Source organism: Xenopus laevis, chromosome 5S (genome assembly GCF_017654675.1).
Source record: "Xenopus laevis strain J_2021 chromosome 5S, Xenopus_laevis_v10.1, whole genome shotgun sequence".
Taxonomy (NCBI): Eukaryota; Metazoa; Chordata; class Amphibia; order Anura; family Pipidae; genus Xenopus; species Xenopus laevis.
In genome coordinates this window covers 113,083,803-113,104,780 of record NC_054380.1, presented here as the reverse complement: position 1 = coordinate 113,104,780, position 20,978 = coordinate 113,083,803, and the positions used below count along the sequence as shown (strand labels likewise).

The following is a 20,978-nucleotide window of genomic DNA, read 5'->3' as shown; positions in this document are numbered from 1 at the left end:
CACTTTCTCTAGTGCTGCCCAGTGCATGTTTGTAGGGCAAGCTGAGCTTCATAAAACCCTATGAAGCAGTGCATATGGTCTTTAATTCTCCAGTTGGACATATCCTGCTTCTAGACTTATTGGTTATTGAGGCATTAAAACAGGAAGCGTTCACCTTATATTTATTATTTAGTATAAAAGAAAGACATTTACATTCCAAGATCATTTTGGTTGGAATTATCACTTTCTTTCCAAGTCCATGCAGCAATTAAAACTACCATGTGAATGCTAGGTTCAGTGACCCCAGCAACCACATATTTGTAAGTGACGTTTAAAATTGGAATTTATGTGCCCTTAACATAATGATTTTTAGTGTTCATCTTTCTATTTAATGACAAGTAAAGTGAACTTCACTAAGAGGTGCCAATGTGTCTCCCTGAAACAAGTTGATTGCTTTTTACCATTTGTGAGAAATGCACTGCTCAGGGTTCTTTCTCCTTGAGCTTCCATCTTGGCTTCTTTTCCCAGGACCATTATAGTGTGTTCCCGTATATCCTTTATACCTGTCCAAAATAAACACCATCAAAAATATTTTTAAAAGGCTGACTTTACTATATTTTGCAATGAACCCTGGGAAAAGTAGACCAGATGGCATGGCACTTAAAAGGGAAAGTACCATAGGCTGTGATAAAAAAAAAAAATGTATTCATTTGGGGGCTAATAAATTGGCAACACTTTCATTTTCTTTGTCCTTCTGTGCCACCACAGACATAATTTACTAACACAGGTTTTTTTGGATTTGGAGCATGTCTAGTAGTATCTAACAATACTAGACTTGTAGTCAAATTCTTTGTTCACAATTCTTTTCTATTAGGCCTATCGCACACTGTGCAGAACTCGTAGTTAGCGTTGATGCATTTTAAGCTTTTGCCACAGTAGGATGTGGCATGGGGCATTTTGGGTGGGTTTGGCTCTACAAACAAAAACACAGCCAACAAAATGTTCAGAATCATCCCATGTTCTAAGTGCCTAAACTATACTTTATGTACCATCACCTTTTCTTTCTCAAACCTTTGTAAACTGTACTATTTTCATTTCAATTAGCCTTTTTTTTTTTTTTATTTCTCTTCAGATGATGTTGAGCCCAATAATTTAGCTATTATCCCTGGAATGGGAATCCCTGAGCAACTGAAAATGGCTATGGAGCAGGAACAAATGGGTAAGAAAGTATTTATGTGACTGTTGTAACTCTCTTATTGTTGTTTCTATGATAATGTTCACTAATATTTTGTTTTTTTTGCCAGGTAAAGAAGAGTCAAGTTCTGTGGAGATGACCATACCAGGGCTTGACTGGGGGATGGAAGAAGTAATGCAAAAAGACCAGAAGAAAGTTCCTCAGAAAAAGGTTCCCTATGCTAAACCCATTCCGGCTCAGTTCCAGCAGGTGAGAAAAGACATCACTGTAAAACAAAACATGTAGCATATGTAATATTTTTCTTATTGTGCCTGAAAGGTAGATTGGTCTAATAATTGATCTTAAGCTGGTGATCAGTAGAACTCAGCATCTCCAACATTCTTAATACTTGATTCCAACTGATTACCCTTCTGGGGACTTCCCATTATTCAGATATCACATAAAATATGTTTTCTTCTCTAAAGATACTGGTTCAATTGCGGTGTAACAGTTGAAACCTGAAGCGATATTACTACGAGTTGACTCCATGCGGATATAGTCTGGGTGCCTCTGTTCTATGATGATTCATTAAACTGAAAATACTTTACAAAAGCTTTCTAATACCCGCCACACGTCCTAGGGCCAGAGCCCTACTAAAAACATTTGTATGTAATTGCAAATAAATAAGAGAGGTGACCATTCATCTGTTCCATCCATCAGAAGGTGCTAGTGTTCTTGATCTGATAGTTGGAGTAAAAACGAATAATAAAACTGTTTGCAGCCCAGAGTGAGCTGTCTAACCTATTTTTTTAATGCATGCATTCAATTTAGCTCTATTTTGCTTTATGTAGTCATTGTAAACCATGACTGTGGCCCATGCTCTTAAATGTAACCTAGGGCTATGGGACCTAATATCCAGAATGTGTAGGAACTGGTTTAGCAGATTAACATAGATAAATGAAATACCTGAAGATATGGAACCATGGTTTAGTTATATGCTCCCTGACGTAGAAGACCCAAACACCTTCTCATTATGAATACTGTCTTATATAATATTGTATATGTTAACTTGTTTATTTGCTTTTTCTTAAAGGGTTTCTGTCATGATTTTTATAATGTTTTTATTTCTAAATTACACTGCAAATAATTAACTCTACAATATAAAATTTCATTCCTGAACCAGCAAGTGTATTTTTTTACTTGTAATATTGGTGTGTAGGCAGCCATCTCAGGTCATGTGCTTTCAGAAAGAGCTTGCTGGCAGGCTGTTGTTTCTCCTACTCAATGTAACTGAATGTGTCGTAGTGGGACCTGGATTTTCCTATTGAGTGCTGTTCTGAGATCTACCAGGCAGCTGTTATCTTGTGTTAGGGAGCTGCTATCTGGATACCTTCCCATTGTTCTATTGTTAGGCTGCTGGGGGGGGGGGGTGATATCACACCATCTTGCAGTACAGCAGTAAAGTCACATGACTGTGGGCAGCTGGGAAACTGACAATATGCCTAGCTCCATGGCAGATTTCAAAATTACAGTTTTGTCGAAGTATGGGAATCACACGCTGTAGGCAGAATAACTGCATTTAAGATTTATTAAATTTCCACACAACATGTTTCGGGCACCAAGGCCCTTTATCGGGCACTTGATAAAGGGCCTTGGTGCCCGAAACATGTTGTGTGGAAATTTAATAAATCTTAAATGCAGTTATTCTGCCTACAGCGTGTGATTCCCATACTTCGACAAAACTGTAATTTATAAGAGGAGGCCAGGGACGGAGCTTCCAGGGAAACACATAGTCTGGCTATACAAAAAGTGCGGCTAATGAGTGTAAACCTACTATAGAGATTTCAAAATTAGATATAAAAAATGTGTTTGCTCTTTTGAGGAAATGATTTCAGTGCAGAAGTCTGCTGGAGCAGCACTATTAACTGATGTGTTTTGAAAAAAAAAAAAGTTTTTCCTGTGACAGTATCCCTTTAACTTATGTTTATGGTCTACATTTTGGTGGTACAATGTTTTTCTTGAAGAATTCTAGAAAACAGTTAATGCGTGCCTTACTTCTAAATATAAACACCGATTGCTTAGTGTCAATCTCTCTGTCCCATAGGCATGGATGCAAAACAAAGTACCGCTAATGCCACCGTCAGAAGGAGTTCCTGACCGTAAGGAAGAGAAAATGTCTGATGAAAAGAAGAAGAACCAGGCAGAGATTGAACAGGAGATGGCAGCTTTACAATATACCAATCCTCAGCTGCTGGAGGTGATTTATTATTCATATTAAAGTTTATTAACGTGGTTCCAGGGTACAGATGTATACGTACAGTTTTGTTTTTTTTTTGTATTTTTGTTGCACTATTTGCTCCTGCTTGTTTCAGTTGTATTAATATTTTGCTTTCTTTACTGTATTATCATTAATTGTTTTATGCACTATTCATTAATGAAATGGTTCCCAGATCTTTGGAACTTGCAGTATACAGGTCTGGATTTGTGGAAAGGCCACCAAGGCCTGGGCCTAGGGCGGCAGGATTTTAGGGGGCGGCATGCTGCCCAACCACACCCACATTGGTTCAGAATTTGCAGGAGATAGAATAGCTATCACCCATAGCACAGGTCGCAATGATGAAAGTTTGCGCAAATAAAAGGCAGGGGACGAGGGCAACGAATAGCAGCGGGCCTAGGGGCACCCGCTATGTAAATCCGGCCATGGCAGTATAAAAAAAGCAACAGTGTGCTAGCAGTTGGGCGTATTGGAACCAGACTTCTGTTAGATTTCACAATGTATGTGTCTGGGGTGAGGAGGCAGATATAGGAAAGGTGAGTCTTTAAAGGACCAGTAACATCAAAAAAAATTTGACTAAAACAAATGAAATGTTTAAATCGCAAAGTCTTTATTAAGAAATAACTTACCGAAACTCCACTTGCAATCCTCTTCAGAAAGCGATTGGGTGATCCATCCTGCAGCGCTTGATTTCTCCTCCCTACCTTCCTTATAGGAGATAGCCAGGGAGGAGAAATCGAGTGGCGCACGATGGATTGCGCGATTGCTTTCTGAACAGGATCACAAGCGGAGTTTTGGTAAATTTCTTGATAAAGACTTTGCGATTTGAAAGCTTAATTTGTCTTTGTGTTTTGTTTTCGATGTATTCTAATGAATTTTTTGAAAATTTTTTGATGTTACTGGTTCTGGTGGTAAAGAGGGATGTCCTAATATAGGGCAGGGTCAGCCCTGATTGGCTGACCCCAACCCACCAATGAGGATGCTGCAGTAAAATGACTAAACTTGAGACTCTGCAGATGAGCAATTGAGAACTTGCTGGCTGCTCTCCTGGCCTGGTTGTCAGAGTGAACAGCTAGTAACCAGGAGGTCTGAGGATCAATCCCCATTAAAGCCACACTGTATGCAGGAAACTGAGGTCACTACAATTTAACGGGCTTTACAGCAATACTGTTGTGAGTTACAGGGAAATAAAGCTTAGCTTAGGGCTTAATTGTAATTAATCAAACACTACTTTTACTTATGTGAAATCCGCCGAGAATTATTAGACTCAGATTGCACACATTTACATTATTACAAATTGTAGAATGCTACTTTTTAAATGTACTTTTTATTTCAACTTGCATTTTTATATTCCTAACTTACCTTAGTTCTGAGGAGCATACAGTCTATTGTTACTTGATTAGGTCAAGTGAATTCAATTTTATTTTTCATTTTAATGTTCAATCCAGTAGTTGCTCTAGTGTTTCAGTGATTGTTTCTTTTCTGTTTGAATGTTTTCTTTACTATGCTTTTCTTTATTTTCTCTCCTCTAGCAACTAAAGATAGAAAGAATAGCACAGAAGCAAGCTGAGACACCTGGGCAACTTCAGGGTCTCCCATCTCCGTTGGGTGGACCTTCACATGGGCCCTCAACATTCCAGGCTCCAGGACCTCAGCCACAGCAAACGCAAAGATTCCAGCAGCCCCACCCCCCACAGCAGATGAATGTGCAACATGGTCCTGCAGGACAGTTTCTTCCACAAGGATCTCAAGCAGCCCCAGGTCCACAAAATTTTATGGTTTCTGGTCCACAGGGGGTGAGGTCTCAAGAAATGCATCCTGGTGCAAGTAGACTACCAGTTCCTCATGGACCAATTGGTGCACAAGGTCCCCCAGTTAACTCTGGGCCACAAAATCAGTTAGGGCCTCAGGGGCCATCTGGTCCTAGACCTATTCAAGGAATGTCCTCTCACCATAGCATGCAAGGGGCACCTGGTCCTCAAGGACCTCTTATGGGAGTTACTCCAAGGGAAGGTCCGATGCCACATGGACTTCGAGAAAGCTCAGGCCCTAATCAAGGTATGGCAATAGTGCATCCAGCACAAGACATGAGAGGCCCCTCTGGAGCAATAGTTGGACATGGACAAGATATGCGGAGCCCTATGGAACTGAGAGGGCCCTCAGATATGCGAGGACCACAGGAAATGAGAGGTCCTGCAGACTTAAGAGGACCCAATGATATGCGGGGCCCTCAGGATATGAGAGGGGGCCCTGACATGCGAGGCCCTCAAGATATCAGGGTACCAATGGATATGCGTGGTCCTCAGGATATGAGAGGTCCTCATGATATACGTGGTCCTCAAGACATGAGGAGTCCCTCTGGTATGGGTGGTCCTCAAGATATTAGGGGACCTCCAGATTTGCGTGGGGCTCAGGATATTAGGGGACCCCATGATATGCGTGGACCCCAAGATATGAGGGGTCCATCTGATATCAGAGGCCCACAAGATATGCGGGGGCCCCAAGACATGAGAGGACCCCATGATATCAGGGGCCCCACAGATATGCGTGGCCCTCAGGATATGAGGGGACCCCCAGATATGCGTGGCCCTCAGGATACAAGAGGACCCCCAGACATGCGTGGCCCTCAGGATCTTAGGGGACCCCCAGACATGCGTGGCCTTCAGGATATAAGAGGACCTATGGACATGCGTGGCCCACAAAACATGAGGGGTCCAGCTGACATGCGTGGCCCCCAAGATATGAGGGGTATGCCTGACATGCGAGGTCCACAGGATATGAGAGGTCCTCCTGACATGCGTGTCCACCAAGATATGCGGGGACCACCTGATATGCGTGGTCCACAAGATATGCGGGGACCTCCTGATATGCGTGGTCCACAAGATATGCGGGGACCTCCTGATATGCGTGGTCCACAAGATATGCGGGGACCACCTGATATGCGTGGTTCACAAGATATGCGAGGTCCACCTGACATGCGTGGTCCTCAAGAAATGCGAGGACATCCTGATATGCGTGGCCCTCAAGATATGCAAGGACCTCCAGATATGCGTGGTCCACCTGACTTGCGTGGTCCTCAGGATATGAGGGGTCATCCAGAAATGCGTGGACACCCAGATATGCGCGGCCTTCAGGACATAAGAGGCGGTCCGGACTTGCGAGGTCCACCAGACATGCGTGGACCTCATGATTTAAGGGGACCTCCTGAAATGCGTGGACATCACGATATAAGAGGTCAACCTGAAATGCGTGGTCATCAGGATATGAGGGTTCCCCCTGATATGCGCCATCAAGATATGAGAGGCCCGCAGGAGATGAGAAGACCAAAAGATATGAGAGCATCCCATGATATGCGTGGCCCTCAGAATATGAGGGGCATGCCAGACCATGGACCACAAGAAATAAGAGCATCCCCTGATCTGAGAAGCCCTCAGGATTTGCGAAATCTACAGGATAGTAGGGGACCTGCTGACATTGGTGGCCCCCAGGATTTAAGAGGCCCTCAACCTGGACTTTCACAAGGAAACTCCCAAGGACCTCATAGCCAGCAGAACACGGCACGAGCATCTCACCCAGCACAACAAAAGGCACCATTACTGGGAGATGGACCCAGGCCTTTTAACCAGGTAATAAAGACAAGCGGTGAATTTAGAAGGTTTTTCTAGGGATTCTAAATGGGAAAAAGCACAAGCTAATCTCTTGTGTGGTGTATAGTGAACGTTCAAAGGCTGGTCTTCTAGAATTTCATAACAAAATAAATTAGAGGTTTGGATATCAATAAGGACAGAAGAAATATTTGAATGTTATTTATTGATGAGTATCCAGCATATGCAAACTCAAATCTTTCCTTTCAATAGCCGGCTCTTTTAACCTACAGGTTTTACAAGGAATGGAGGCAAATTGACTGCTCCAAAAGTGTTTATTTTCCACACAACATGAGCAAGTAGGCTTGAAACGTGTTTTTGACCAGTTCATCTACCTCACAGGCCATGCATTGTTACCCTTACCTCTTTTCTATATTTGTAAATTTATAATGTTCCCATCCTGTTTTGAAATGTAAGGATATTTTAAGTCACTGAGGAGATTCATGATCATAAGGCCTTGGTCCGATTGCTTTTATGCAGGTCATGGAACTCCATGGTGACTTTTCATATCTTCATATTTTATGCAAAGGGTACATACATTTTTTTAAGTGAAACCACTGACATCACTATCCACAGTTTTTAATGGGGAATAATATTCCCCTGCTCTAAGATCCACCATTCAAGAGAGACAATAGTGCTCTAGCACTTGAGCCTAATGCTTTATAAATAAGTTCTTTGAACTGTTACATGAGGAATTTCTCTCTGCAAGCAAATTTGCCTTAGTAGGTTACACATTGAATTAAAATTGTTAACACATTTAAGGGATGGTTTACACCCTGAAAATTCTTTTTATCTATTTTAATCACAAAGAACAATGGTTATTATAGTTTGAGCTAAACAGGGAGGTTGATGCTACTCAAAGTTTGCTCATTATCAGATCGATAATTACCTGTTTGCAACTTCCCCCCCCCCCCCCCCGTTTTACCCATTGTGGCTGTTTTGTTAGCAGATGTCCATTATGCAGGGGGATTATCTGTGCACTTGGGGGTCTAATTATCTACAATGCAATGACCTAACATGGAGTTACTTCATTTTCCCTGTTTAGCTCAAGAAATAAAATCCATGCATTTTTGATGATTGGAACAGTAGGTGAAAAGTATGTTTCAGCCTTCATTGCACTCATGATGAACAAAGGGTTATACTGCCTTTTTACCAAAGTTGCACATTGTTTATCAGGTGCAAGAAGATAAGATTTTTCTTTCACTTGCTGTTGTTACAGATGCTAACTGCCTTTCCATCCACAGAGATTTTCACTTGAGAGGCACACATGGCATTTTCTACACAGTTATTTAAAAGAATGAATGCCTAAAGGGGAACTCCTGTCTTCCAAACCAAAATTTGATAAAGAGGCCCACATAACAAAGAAAAACCCTAATATACCCATCACAGTTACCTCCAAAAAGTATGAATTCATGACATTTTCTATGCTGAAATCTGGCTGTTTAACAGTTCTTCTCTTTCTGCACCATTTGAAATCCTAAATCAAGAAAAGAACAGCACTAACCCTTAAAGTTGCACCCCCCCCATCCAACATGAGATCCGACCACTCAAGGAACAAATTGAAATAAAACGTAACTTTTAATAAATTACATAAAAGCGTCGTAAGTCCAGGATAGTATTAAAATTAGGTTAGGAACATGGAGATGATTAGACTAGAAATGGGTTTAGCGCTGTGTAAAATCCGCAGATTGAGTCTTAGACCAGTCTATTAGATCTGCAGTTAAGCACTAAAGTTACAACAGAGTAGAAACAAGGACAATTGTCCAAAAAACTGGAAAAATATCCAGCCACCCCTTCACCCTCAGTTTTGCCCTCCAAATGACATGGCGAGAGAGGGGTATTTTGAGTGCCAATTACCCAAGGTAGTTAGCCTCAGATTACAGAAATGGATCACAGACCTGACTCCTTAATACGCTGATAATACACTCCCCAACCACAGTTGTTAAACCACCCCTTCACCCTCAGTCAGACCCTCCCAATAGCAGGGAAAGAGACCGGTAGGTATAGTGGCTTCAATATTTGGCCATCTGAGTGGTTTGTGAGGTCTATGAAAGTGCTCGCCGTAGGTTCACGATGAATAATAAAGTAAATTCTACCCCACGGAAATGCTCCGTTGATCGCCCGCCCCTTCACCGACAGAGCTCCCCTCCCAGTTCAGCCATGAAGCGAAGGCCTATATTGACTAGTGCGGTTCAATCTCCCTGCCTAACTTATCTAAACTTATCTAACTTATCGCCCACTAGCAGCGGCCGTAGACAAAGCCTGCTGCTAGTGGGTGAAACGAGCGTCATGCTTAGGGAACTGTTCCAAACCATTAAAAATCATGAAAAGTCTGCACATTTTTTAATGGATGTTTATTGCAAAGTTGCAAATTGTTCACTTTTCAAAAAGCTCAAGTTATGTTTGTGTGGAGTTACCCTTTAACCTACAGACAGAGTGGCATAATGAGAACGCACCAGCCCCCCGACAAAAAAAAAGTCTTCAGAGGGGCCCAGTGCACAAAGCTGCTCCTGTCCACAATCCTTCTTTTGCCTTTGTGAGTGTGACAGTTTGAAGAAGAGAGTCATCCACCTGTGAGTGCTCACATAGGGCAGATTTTGCTTTCTAAACAGGGTGTGAATTGGAGCAGACTGGTGTTTTCTCTGCTGGTGGGGAAAAATCCATGGGGTAACAAAGTATGACCACTGACACCTGGAATATGCAAAATTCTCTCTCATAATATCAAGGCAGTGCACCATTTTGATAAAGGGGAGTCTAAAGGAACCACCATAAATAATATAACCTGTTTTATGGGTATACACTTTTTACTTACATACTGAAAATAGAGGGCCAATACATCATTTGTTTTCTTATAAAAATAAGAGGGCCGCGTGTTGCTCTTCAGCCCCCAGTGGCCTCAAAGCAGGTGCTTCTTTTTTAATTTGTGGCTTAAAGGCAAGCTTTAGTTGCATAAAAAAACATGTATACTGCCAAACGGAGCCTCATGTTGGCTGCAAGTCCACATAGGGGCTTCTAATACCCAATCACAGCCCTTATTTGGAAGCCCTGGAAACTTTTTGCATGCTTGTGTTGTTCTACAACATTATTTTCTACTTGAGTGTGGCTCATGGGTAAAAAAAGGTTGGGGGACGCCTGCCCTAGCTTATATAAAGGAGTAATGTGATGCAGTTTAGCCACTTGTATTCAGTATGAATGGATGCCACTATTGCTACACATCAGCTTATCAAGGATCTGAAGCATATACCTGATTTGTACCAAGGAAGATGACAGTACCTCAGATTGCACCCTATTCATTTCAATGGCAATGCCTTTATAGTGAGGATGTATTCATGTGTTTTGATTCCAGTCTAATGCTGGAGATATACTTTATCTTTAGGGACAGAGTCCACACTAAAAAAACACTGTTCCTGCCAAACAATTAATAGCAAAGGTAGGCCTTGGATATTTGCTTCTCATAACAAATGTAGGCCACAGGAAAATACTTCTTCCTGCTATTGCAGGGTGTGTTTGCCTACTTTGATTTAAAAACAAGTATATAAACTTTTAAAGTTTAAAACCTCAGCAGGTCCGGACTGGCAATCTGTGGGTTCTGGCAAATGCCAGAGGGGCTTCTATAAGGTGCCATAGAAAGTCAGTATTTAGTAGGCTGGTGGGGCTGTTTGGGGCTCTGTGTGGGCTGATTGGGCCTCTTTGTACCTAAAATGTCAGGGCCTATTTTAATTCTCAGTCCGGACCTGAACCTCAGCTACTGACAAGTTGGTAAAAAGGATAACCGCACTGTCCTAAAAGGAAGCAATAAACATGGCACCATACATGTTCCAGAGGTTCCCCAGGCACCGAAAAGGAAGCTTATGTCCTCATAATCACTTAATGACTACCGGTGTTGATATATCTTATTACTATGAATCAGATGGCCTCTTCTCTGCTGACCTTGGCATCCTTTCAGTAATGCTTAGATACATCTGTGCCCACCATTAAAAAAAATATATATATACCAAGAGTCATCTCTCCTAATTGGATAGTTTCTGTATCAACATATACATTAATATACATATTCCTCAACCTACACTGGACTATTTAAGAGACAATTTAAAATAACGATAAAGGAAAAAAATAACTTTTCAGATTATCCAAGACATATCCAAGGGTTTTTTATAAAGTAGCAATAGTTGCTCCACAACTTTCCTACTTGTGCAAGAATGAGTATTCATAGAGATTTGCCTTATCATTATTACAGTACTTCCAGCACTGCTCCTCTATGCTTCAAATTCATATTTGTAAGTGTGCATACATTGCGGTGATCCACTTTGGATCGTTGATTATCTAGGTTTTTAATCTCAAAATGTTATAATCGGTAATACGTGTATGGGACCTGTTAACCAGAATGGTTAGGACCTGAGGTTTTCCAGGGCGTCTTACTGTAATTTGGAAAAAATTAAACAAACATTTAAATTAAACCTAATAGGTTTGTTCTGCCTCAACTGTGGTTAGTTGGGATTAAATACAAAGTAATGTTATTACATAGAAAAATGCAATTATTTATTTATAGTGGAGTCTGTGGGAGATAGATGACCCATTCTTAATGTAGAGCTTTCTGGATAGCAGGTTTTTGCATAACGGATCCCATACCTCTACTGTAAATCCATCATTGAAGGTAACTATGCTTTTGTTTTTTGTGTAGAGTGGAAAAGGTCAGGCCCCACCTCCCCTGATCCCTGGCCTAGGATCACAGAGTTCACAAGGACGTGGCCATCAAGGTCCAAGCCCTAACAAAGGTACCATCTACTTTTGTATGGATTAAATATGTTTTTTATTTTATTTATTTTTTATAATGTTTCCACTATCCACATGTTATAAGTGAATTTACAGGTTACGGATCTACATACATAATTATTGTCCTTCCAACGTAGATCATTGCATACACCTGCAGGAGAGAGCGCATACTTGTTTATGATACTGTTCATTAATTAAAAATCCCCTTCCGTCCATTGGCCCCCCTCACTGCTTTCTCCCTCCTTAGTAACTCAGTATCTAGTATCCTTGTCATGTACCTTGGTATAATTATAGCGCAGCGGAGCTCTTTAGAGCTTTCTGCACATGCGCAGTAGGCACAAATACCAGAATGGTCTCAGCTGTGCATGCGCGAAAAAGCTCCGTGCCATCACTCACTTCAGTGAGGAACCAGAAGATACAGAAGATGGCGCCGGAGTGCTCCCTGCGCTACTCTGCATGAATATGCCAAGGTACATGACCTGGAAACTTTTTCCACTGAGTTACTAAGGAAAGAAAAAGCAGTGAGGGGGCCAGTGGACAGAAGGGGATGGGGGTTTAGTTCTCTTTTAAAGGGCATCAGGGTTCGTACATTGTTAATGGAATTAGTACAATGGTATTGGGACTTATAATATTATTTTTTTATATTTCACTGCACACTTGTATCTATAGGTGACATCCGTGGTCCTCCAAACCATCAGTTAGGCGCACAACCAGACCGAAGACGTGAGCAAAGCCCTGACCATGGCCCATTCCATGGCGGACAAGAGTGGGGTGATTCCCGAGACAACAGAGGACCTTCTGACAGACGGGGCCCTCACCCTGATTCTCACGAGAGGCCAGAAGATTTTCCTCCAGATGATCGGTATGGTCCACGGGGGCGTGAATTTGATGGAAGAGGTGGAGGTTCTTCCTCTCAGGATGACAAGTGGAGACGTGGGGGACCTGCTTCACAGTTTCCTTCTAACCACAGAGATTTTCCAGACAGAGAGAACAGGGATTCAAATCGCTGGGAGGGTAGAAGGCATTCAGAGGAGAGATATAACCGAGAATCAGAGGATGGAAGGTTACGAGGACAAAGGGATGAAGCGTGAGTGAAATTCTATGATTGAAGCCTTCACCATAACATGTAAAAACACTGAGAATTGAAATAAAAATGAATGTTTGTTCACCATAATGTAAAATATTAAACATATCTTATATGTCCTGTCTTTTTTGTTTGGGCACATGAGTTGGCAACCATCTTCTGTGGGCTGGGATTCAGGACAAACTCAGAATCCCTTTTTTTAAAACCCTCAGCTCTGGCACTGCCTGGCTAATACCAGGAAAATATAAAATAATATTATAGTGCATGTTATAGTGCATAATATTCCCAGGTGGCAGATTATCCTTAAAGGGGAACTATCATGAAAATTAAAATTTAATATAAGCTTCCTCAAACTGAAGTAAGACACTTTCTAAATACAATTAATTATAAATTCTGCATCGTTTCTGAAATAATCAAGGTTATATTCACTATTCCTCTCTCAGCATTTGTGTCTCTTCATTCTGCCTTCATGCAGCAGTTGGGTGTCAGATGAATGATCCCATATATATCATAGGGGGGGGGGCTTCCTTTCTTAGCAGATGTATAAGAGCTCACAGATTCCAGTACAAACAAAATCTGTGAATTTGTACCTTTTGCACAAATTCTGCATGTAGAGAGACATGATGTCTGGTGATTTTAATAGAGTGAGCTCTAATACATCTTCTAGGCAAAAGGAGCCCCCCCTATAAGATATATTGGATCATTCATCTGACACCCAATTCCTGAATGAAGAAAGAATGAGAAGAAACAGATAAGACAGGAATAGTGAAGATAAACTGATAAGATGGTACAGAATATTTAATTGTTTGTATGTAAAAAGTTTCTTATTTCAGTATGCTGAAGCTAATTTTAATTTTTGCAATAATTCCCCTTGAAACGTCAATATTGAAATTACAATTAGGGTTACACTACAGTGTCTGCAAATGTTATGTTTATGTTGCTTTTATTAACATATGTGTAACCAGTTGCAATGCCGTATTGTTTCTTAGAAACATAGAGAAAATCTATTTGGCTTAACTGTTTTAATAGAAAGTCTCAATGCATTAAAGGAAAACTATACCCCCCAAACAATGTAGGTGTCTATAAAAAGATATTGCATCAAACAGTTAATATTTAAAACCCTGCTTCATGTAAATAAACCATTTTCATAATAATATACTTCTCTAGTAGTATGTGCCATTGGGTAATCATAAATAGAAAATTGCCATTTAAAAAAAAAAGGGCAGCCCCCTAGGATCGTACGATTCACTGTGCATACAAACATACTAACAAACTATACATGTTAGGTCACATGAGCCAATTAACAGACAGAGTTCTGTGTTTTGCTTCAACACTTCTTCCTGTTACAGTTAGAGTTGTAGTATTTCTGGTCAGGTGATCTCTGAGGCAGCACACAGACCAACACGAAATGGCGGTTCAAGGCAAGAAATGTAAAAGGGCAAGATTTACTTAAATATATAGACCAGTTCGGTAAGATTCTTTAATATGCCACTTAATATGATATAAACTATCTGTTGCTTAAGTGTTCATTTCGGCGGTATAATTTTCCTTTAACCAGCCTCATCAATACTGCAAGTGAGTTTGGCCACCATATGAAAACCCTGAAATAAGAGATGCTTTTTTATTGGAGTCGCACTACATTTTATGGAGCATTAATAATCATGAGAATGTAGTTTGAATTGTTTGGAGATTTTTCAGGTTCTCAAACAATACATTTTGGTAGTTTTCACAGGGCTGGTCCACAAAGGCGTGAAGGGCGTGGGTCCCGAGGGAGTGAAGGGTTTGCTAACCCAGAGGAATTTGGTCCTGATGACAATTTTGACTCCAAAGATGAACCAGTAAGAGGCAGAGATGGAGGCAGAGGTCGTGGCCGAGGCTCCCAAAGGGGTAAGTATGCAAAGATTATGAGAGCTTGTTTTACAGTCATACGCGAACGACATCATGATAGAAAGCGTGATGTCAACATCATTTAGTTTGATGCGATATTTAATCGCATAATGGCAAATGCAGAAGCATAATTATATGTTGCTGGGCCCCACAGCTAATTAGTTTTAGGACCCCATATTTTCAGTATGTTTGCTATTATTTCACCAAAATATATAGAATAGTTCAACCAGTCAGGGCTCCAGTGGACCCTCTTCACTTTAGCTACAGGGTTTCCTTTTCCTGTTCTTATACCCCTAACTGGAATGCAGATTTATAGTAATTCTGTATGTAACTATATAGCAACTGTTACAACCGTGCATTAGATGCATGTTGATCACTATTTCCCCCCCTCCCCCCAGAGGTTAAGTTTTTAACTGAAAAGATTTATTTAATTTGGCTCTTAAAAAAAACACTTTCCCTGGCAGAAGGAAGAAAAGGACTGCTTCCTACCCCAGAACAATTCACTGGATCAGACCGGGCACCTAACCATCAGTCCCGAGAATCAAGAGACGCTGGTAGGTTCCTCAGTGCCCATTTAAACTTAAATTAAAATTACAGGTTGTAACAGACATCAAAGTGATAGGACATTTGCCATTATCCCCCTGTTTTAACTTATAGAATGAAATGCAAAAAATCCAGGAAAATGTAAAATTGGAGAGATGTGTTGAAGCAACTTGCTTTTCAAGTACACAAATAACATAAGCACAATGGGAACGTAACCAGATAACAGCTGCCTGGTAGATCTAAGAACAACACTCAATAGTAAAAACTCACTGAGACACATTCAGTTACATTGAGAAGGAAAAACAGCAGCCTGCCAGAAAGCATTTCTCTCCTAAAGTGCAGGCACAAGTCACATGACCAGGGGCAGCTGGGAGATTGACAAAATGTCTAGCCCCATGTCAGATTTCAAAATTAAATATAAAAAAATCTGTTTGCTCTTTTGAGAAATGGATTTCAGTGCAGAAGTCTGCTGGAGTAGCACTATTAACTGATTCATTTTGAAAAAAACATGTTTTCTGATGACAGGATCCCTTTAAAATTATGTTTACTTTTCAAAAAGCTTAAGTTCTGTTTGTGTGGAGTTCCCCTTTAAGTAGTTGTACACCCTGTATCAGGCAATTTATGTTGTTCTTGTTGGCTGTGTACATCTTCCTTACTGTTAATCCATCTTTTCTCAGGACCTGATCACTTTCCTAACAGTCCTCGCCGTGACATTCCTACTCCTGATGGTCATTCCCCAGCCAGCAGGGAGCGATCTTCTTCACTGCAGGGCATGGACATGGCTTCATTACCCCCACGCAAAAGGCCCTGGCACGATGGCCCTGGTACACCTGACCACAGGGACATGGACACAGCAGGGGGGGCACCAGAAGAACCTGTAAAAGGTGAGCATGAAACAACACATTCTTCTCTAATGCAACTGAAACTCTTTCATAATCATTTAAATTTTAGAGTAATGAAGCACAAAATCTGATGCGTCAAAAATAGTGGCTGATTTTAACTATCTGAAAACGTGTCTGCAATACTAACAATTTGCAATTTATGATGTTGTTTTTTAATTCTAAATTACACTGTTTACACTGCAAATAATTCATTCTACAATATAACATTTCATTCCTGAACCAGCAAGTGTATTTTGTTTAGCTGTAATATTGGTGTGTAGGCAGCCATCTCAGGTCATTTTGCCTGGTTATGTGCGTTCAGAAAGAGCCAGAACTTTAGAATGGAACTGCTTTCTGGCAGGCTGCTGTTTTTCCTTCTCAATGTAACTGAATGTGTCCCAGTGGGACATGGGTTTTTACTATTGAGTGTTGTTCTTAGATCTACCAGGCAGCTGTTATCTTGTGTTAGGGAGCTGCTATCTGGTTACCTTCCCATTGTACTTTTGTTTGGCTGCTGGGGGGGAAAGGGAGGGGGTGATATCACTCCAAATTGCAGTACAGCAGTAAAGAGTGATTGAAGTTTATCAGAACACATGACTGAGGGCAGCTGTGAAACTGACAATATGTCTAGCCCCATGTCAGATTTCAAAATTAAAGATAAAAAAAAATGTTTGCTCTCTTAAGAAACAGATCCCCGTGCAGAATTCTGCTGGAACAGCACTATTAACTGACGCGTTTTGAAAAAAAAAAAACATTTTCCCATGACAATATACCTTTTATGCCTGAAAATAAGTAACTGTTTAGACTGAATTTAATGATGCAATATGGAAGGTATAATGGCATATGTTTAACCAGTTCTTTGCTTTTCACAGCAGCCCGTGAGAGCTCAGGCCCTTCATCGAGGTCTCAACGGCCAAGTCGCTCTAGCTCCCAGGAGCAAGAAGAGGGCTCATCTAGGGGTACGCGCGGAACAGGAAGCTGGGGAAGAGGGGGCTCTAGAGCAAACAGCAACATGAACTCCAGTCAGTCATGGAGAGGAGGTCCTAGGGGAAGTAGCAGCAGCAGTGGAGGTGGGAGGAGTCGGTAGGAATTACTCAATTCAGTGAAATGACTCTCTCCTCCTCGGCCTCCAAGTCCATATTGGACCAAACATATTGTGACTTATATACGGGAACCCCATAGCAGTGTCTGTTATTAAGAGGAGCCTCTTTTGGAGCTGTGTGACCCTGCACACAGTAGCTGGATGCACTGGAAACGTATGTCTGTCAAACAAAGATTAAAAGCCTCATGGACAATAATCGGAAATCATCACATCGGTTTTCTTCTGTTTATGTTAAGTACTTTTGCTCTCATGTCAGAGCTGGCATCCTCTCCTTCCGCCACTTCCTAGTATATAAATGGATATTTCTATGTGTACAGTTTGTCAAGAAATGATTTGTTTTTGTATGCAATGCAGAATGTAATCTGAGCAAGAATTACCAATGAAAAAGAAAGCTGCCTAATCTTATTTCATGTTCTGAATATGAAAAATCCACTGGGATGTGTATGCGTCTATACACATAGGTCAAAGTGTGGACAGAGTGCTGCGTTCCAACACCTGGATACATATTATATTGTATAAAAAGCATATTATGTTGACATGGGCATCAAAGTAATAATTGGCAGGGCTGGTGTCTACACCATAAAGCATGCTGACACTTCTTTTTCTCCTCTCTTTACAATGTCTGTATAAGTGAGTATTGTAGGGAGCAAATGACCAAAGAAGTGTTGTCTGTGGTGCAGACAGGAATAAACTGGGCAGTTTGTTTTATCTGGGGGTTCTGAACCTGTTCTATCTGCCAAATCCCATATTTCTGTTTTTAGAAACTGGAATGAATAACAAACATGCCTGGTTCTTTAAATCTGTTGCATGCATTTATAACCTTCAAAAATAATTAGCTGCTAAATGTATTAGGTATTGGAGGCTTTTATTTCTCCTCTTCTCGTCAGTGCTTTCTTCTCTTGGGAGGAAGGGCTCTGCTTTAGCTCATTATACTCATTTATTATTAGGGATGCACCTAATCCTTCATGAAAGATTTGGCCGAATCCTATTAGGGCCGGGAAAGGAAAAAGTAGGAAAACATTTTTTTTACATGTTTTAGGATGAAAAGTTGCGTGATATCCCTTCCCGCCCCTAATTTACAGATTCAGTTCTGCCAGGCACGAGGATTCGGGCATATCCGAATCCTGCTGAATCTTGACTTAATCCTGACCGAATCCTGGATTTGGTGTGCCCCTACTAATTATATATCTGTTCTATTGAGCACCATTCATTGGTTGGTTTGTGAAATCCAAAGTAACTGAATCTGTCATGTACTAATACTAATTATTTACCAGCTTCATCACGGACAGTCACACGTCTTACTGCACATCTCAGTGTGTGGATGTAAATGGGGTATATTCCTGCTCAATAACTTATACTGTAAATGTCTGTTTGAGAATGAAACATCTGCATGTTTTGCTCTTCAAATAGTTCATTAGCTGTTTTTTTGTAGTTTTAATAATTCCTTTTCATTTATCCAACATTTCTGGGAGGCAGAGGACACAGCTTGCCTTCACCAGCATTCTTTCTGTGCCTTCATAAGTAGCCTGGTGCTTTTTTTTTCTGGGTATTATCAGGTCATATTTTGTGGTTCAAGAGCATGCTTCTCTAACACAGAACATTAGGAAAAGCATAGGGTCCTAAATCACCTCCTGCCAAACAGTGTCGGACTGGGACACCAGGGGCCCACCCAAAAACCTTTGACCAGGGGCCCACCAATTAATCTTAGACCAGGGGCCCACTCTTAATACTATTTTTCTTCCTCTCCTCACTCAACCTCTATTCTCCTAGTCTCTTTTATTTACATACTATACTCTCTTTTCCCAACTATTTAGCCTCTTTGTTCTCATAAAAATAGGGAATGGCCATGAAATGGGCCAAATGTTTAGCAGCATGAGGGGCCACTGACACCTGGGCCCACCGGGAGTTTTCCTGGTATCCCTGTGGGCCAGTCCGACACTGCTGCCAAATAACCCAATCTCTGCTCTTTAACGGGTACCAAACTACAAATGTATCAACATCAGGAGATTATAAGATCTGTAGTTCAGCAACAGACTGCAATATACTATATATGTGTGTGTATACAATGAACATATGGATTACCTGCCTGCCTACCTGATCGATATGAGAGGTAAAGAGGGCTCTGCTCTATACAGTTTGCATTATAAAGTTTCATTATGCATTGACCTGTATATTCAATATTCTCTTGGCCATGGACCCCCTCTCCAGGACAATGGTGTGATGTTCTCCTGTACTGGTGTGAGAATAACCCTAAACGGTCACAGTAAAATGAAGATTTATAGTAGATCTGCTATAAAAATAACCCTTTGGATGTACACAACTGCCCCATGGGCCTCCAGTCATAGTAACATAGTAAGTTAGGTTGAAAAAAAGACACACATCCATCAAGTTCAACCTTTTTATTTATTTTTTTTAACCTGCCTAACTGCCAGTTGATCCAGAGGAAGGCAAAAAACCCATCTGAAGCCTCTCCAATTTGCCTCAGGGGGTAAAAAATTCCTTCCTGACTCCAAAATGGCAACTATGAGCTATCTTCCATAACCCTGTATTTCTTCACTTGCTAAAAAGCCATCCAACCCCTTTTTTTTAAGCTACAGTATATAATGTATCAGCCTGTACCACTGATTCAGGGAGAGAATTCCACATCTTCACAGCTCTCACTGTAAAAAAAAAACAAAAAAAAAAAACCTTACGAATATTTAGGTGCAAACTCTTTTCTTCTAATTGGAATGGGTGACCTTGTGTCAGCTGGAAAGACCTACTGGTAAATAAAGCATTAGAGAGATTATTATATGATCCCCTTATATATTTATACATAATTATCATATCACCCCTTAAGCGCCTCTTCTCCATCGTGAACATCCCCAATTTGGCCAGTCTTTCCTCATAGCTAAGATTTTCCATACCTTTTACCAGCTTAGTTGCCCTTCTCTGTACCCTCTCTAATACAATAATGTCCTGTTTGAGTGATGGAGACCAAAACTGTACAGCAGTCAGGACAGTCTTGACCACCCAATTGAAACACTAACGAGAACTGTGTATCAAACTCAATGCAGAAGAAGTCATTTATACTGTCCACTGATAATAATTGGCTTTTTTATACAGTACTAAAAGACCTAAAGGCTCATTTGTAACATAGTAAATGGTGCTAAATATACTTTTCTGATGAAAATCGCCATATTTCCCACAATGCATTTTTCAATATCTCCAGCATCATGGCAACTAGGGTTGCCACTTTTTCTGGAAAAAAAATACCGGCCTTCCTATATATTTATATAATTTTTTCCCTATACATTCCTTTTTGGTTTGCAAGCTATTTCAGGGATACTCTTAGTAATTGGGGGTGAAGGAGATAAGGGGAAGGTGGAGTTGATACTAAATTTTTAGTACCTAGAAACCCAAGTCAGAGGCATATATATGTTTCAAAATATATTTTATTAAAAATGTAAGATCTGTCCATAAATGTACAGCAGCAAGCATAGCTATTTATTGGTATACACTGTGTTTATGACCTAATAAGACCCAAGGGGAGACCAGGTACCTAAAGTGCCTTGTACAGTCTTCACCTACCCCCCCCCCCAGTATAGTACAACTAAAGCAGGTCAGGCATTAATATATCTCTTCTTTTAGACAGAT

The 20,978-nt window shown here is 40.8% G+C and overlaps 1 protein-coding gene across 3 annotated transcripts in view; it reads left to right on the top strand.

Annotated features, from left to right (window-relative positions):
• Positions 1 to 18,050, top strand: part of wdr33.S (WD repeat domain 33 S homeolog) — a 57,680-nt gene extending 39,630 nt beyond the window's left edge. The window contains exons 13-22 of one of the 3 annotated variants that reach the window (XM_018265815.2): positions 1,112 to 1,198; positions 1,284 to 1,423; positions 3,258 to 3,410; positions 4,961 to 7,054; positions 11,754 to 11,847; positions 12,515 to 12,932; positions 14,653 to 14,816; positions 15,281 to 15,370; positions 16,037 to 16,243; positions 17,116 to 18,050. In XM_018265815.2, coding sequence (XP_018121304.1) covers positions 1,112 to 1,198; positions 1,284 to 1,423; positions 3,258 to 3,410; positions 4,961 to 7,054; positions 11,754 to 11,847; positions 12,515 to 12,932; positions 14,653 to 14,816; positions 15,281 to 15,370; positions 16,037 to 16,243; positions 17,116 to 17,327 — 3,659 coding nt within the window. In that variant the 3' untranslated portion in view covers positions 17,328 to 18,050. Of the gene's footprint in view, positions 1 to 1,111; positions 1,199 to 1,283; positions 1,424 to 3,257; positions 3,411 to 4,960; positions 7,055 to 11,753; positions 11,848 to 12,514; positions 12,933 to 14,652; positions 14,817 to 15,280; positions 15,371 to 16,036; positions 16,244 to 17,112 lie in introns of all 3 variants that reach the window. The other 2 variants (XM_018265814.2, XM_018265816.2) reach the window with 2 other exon arrangements.
• Positions 18,051 to 20,978: the final 2,928 nt, after the last annotated feature.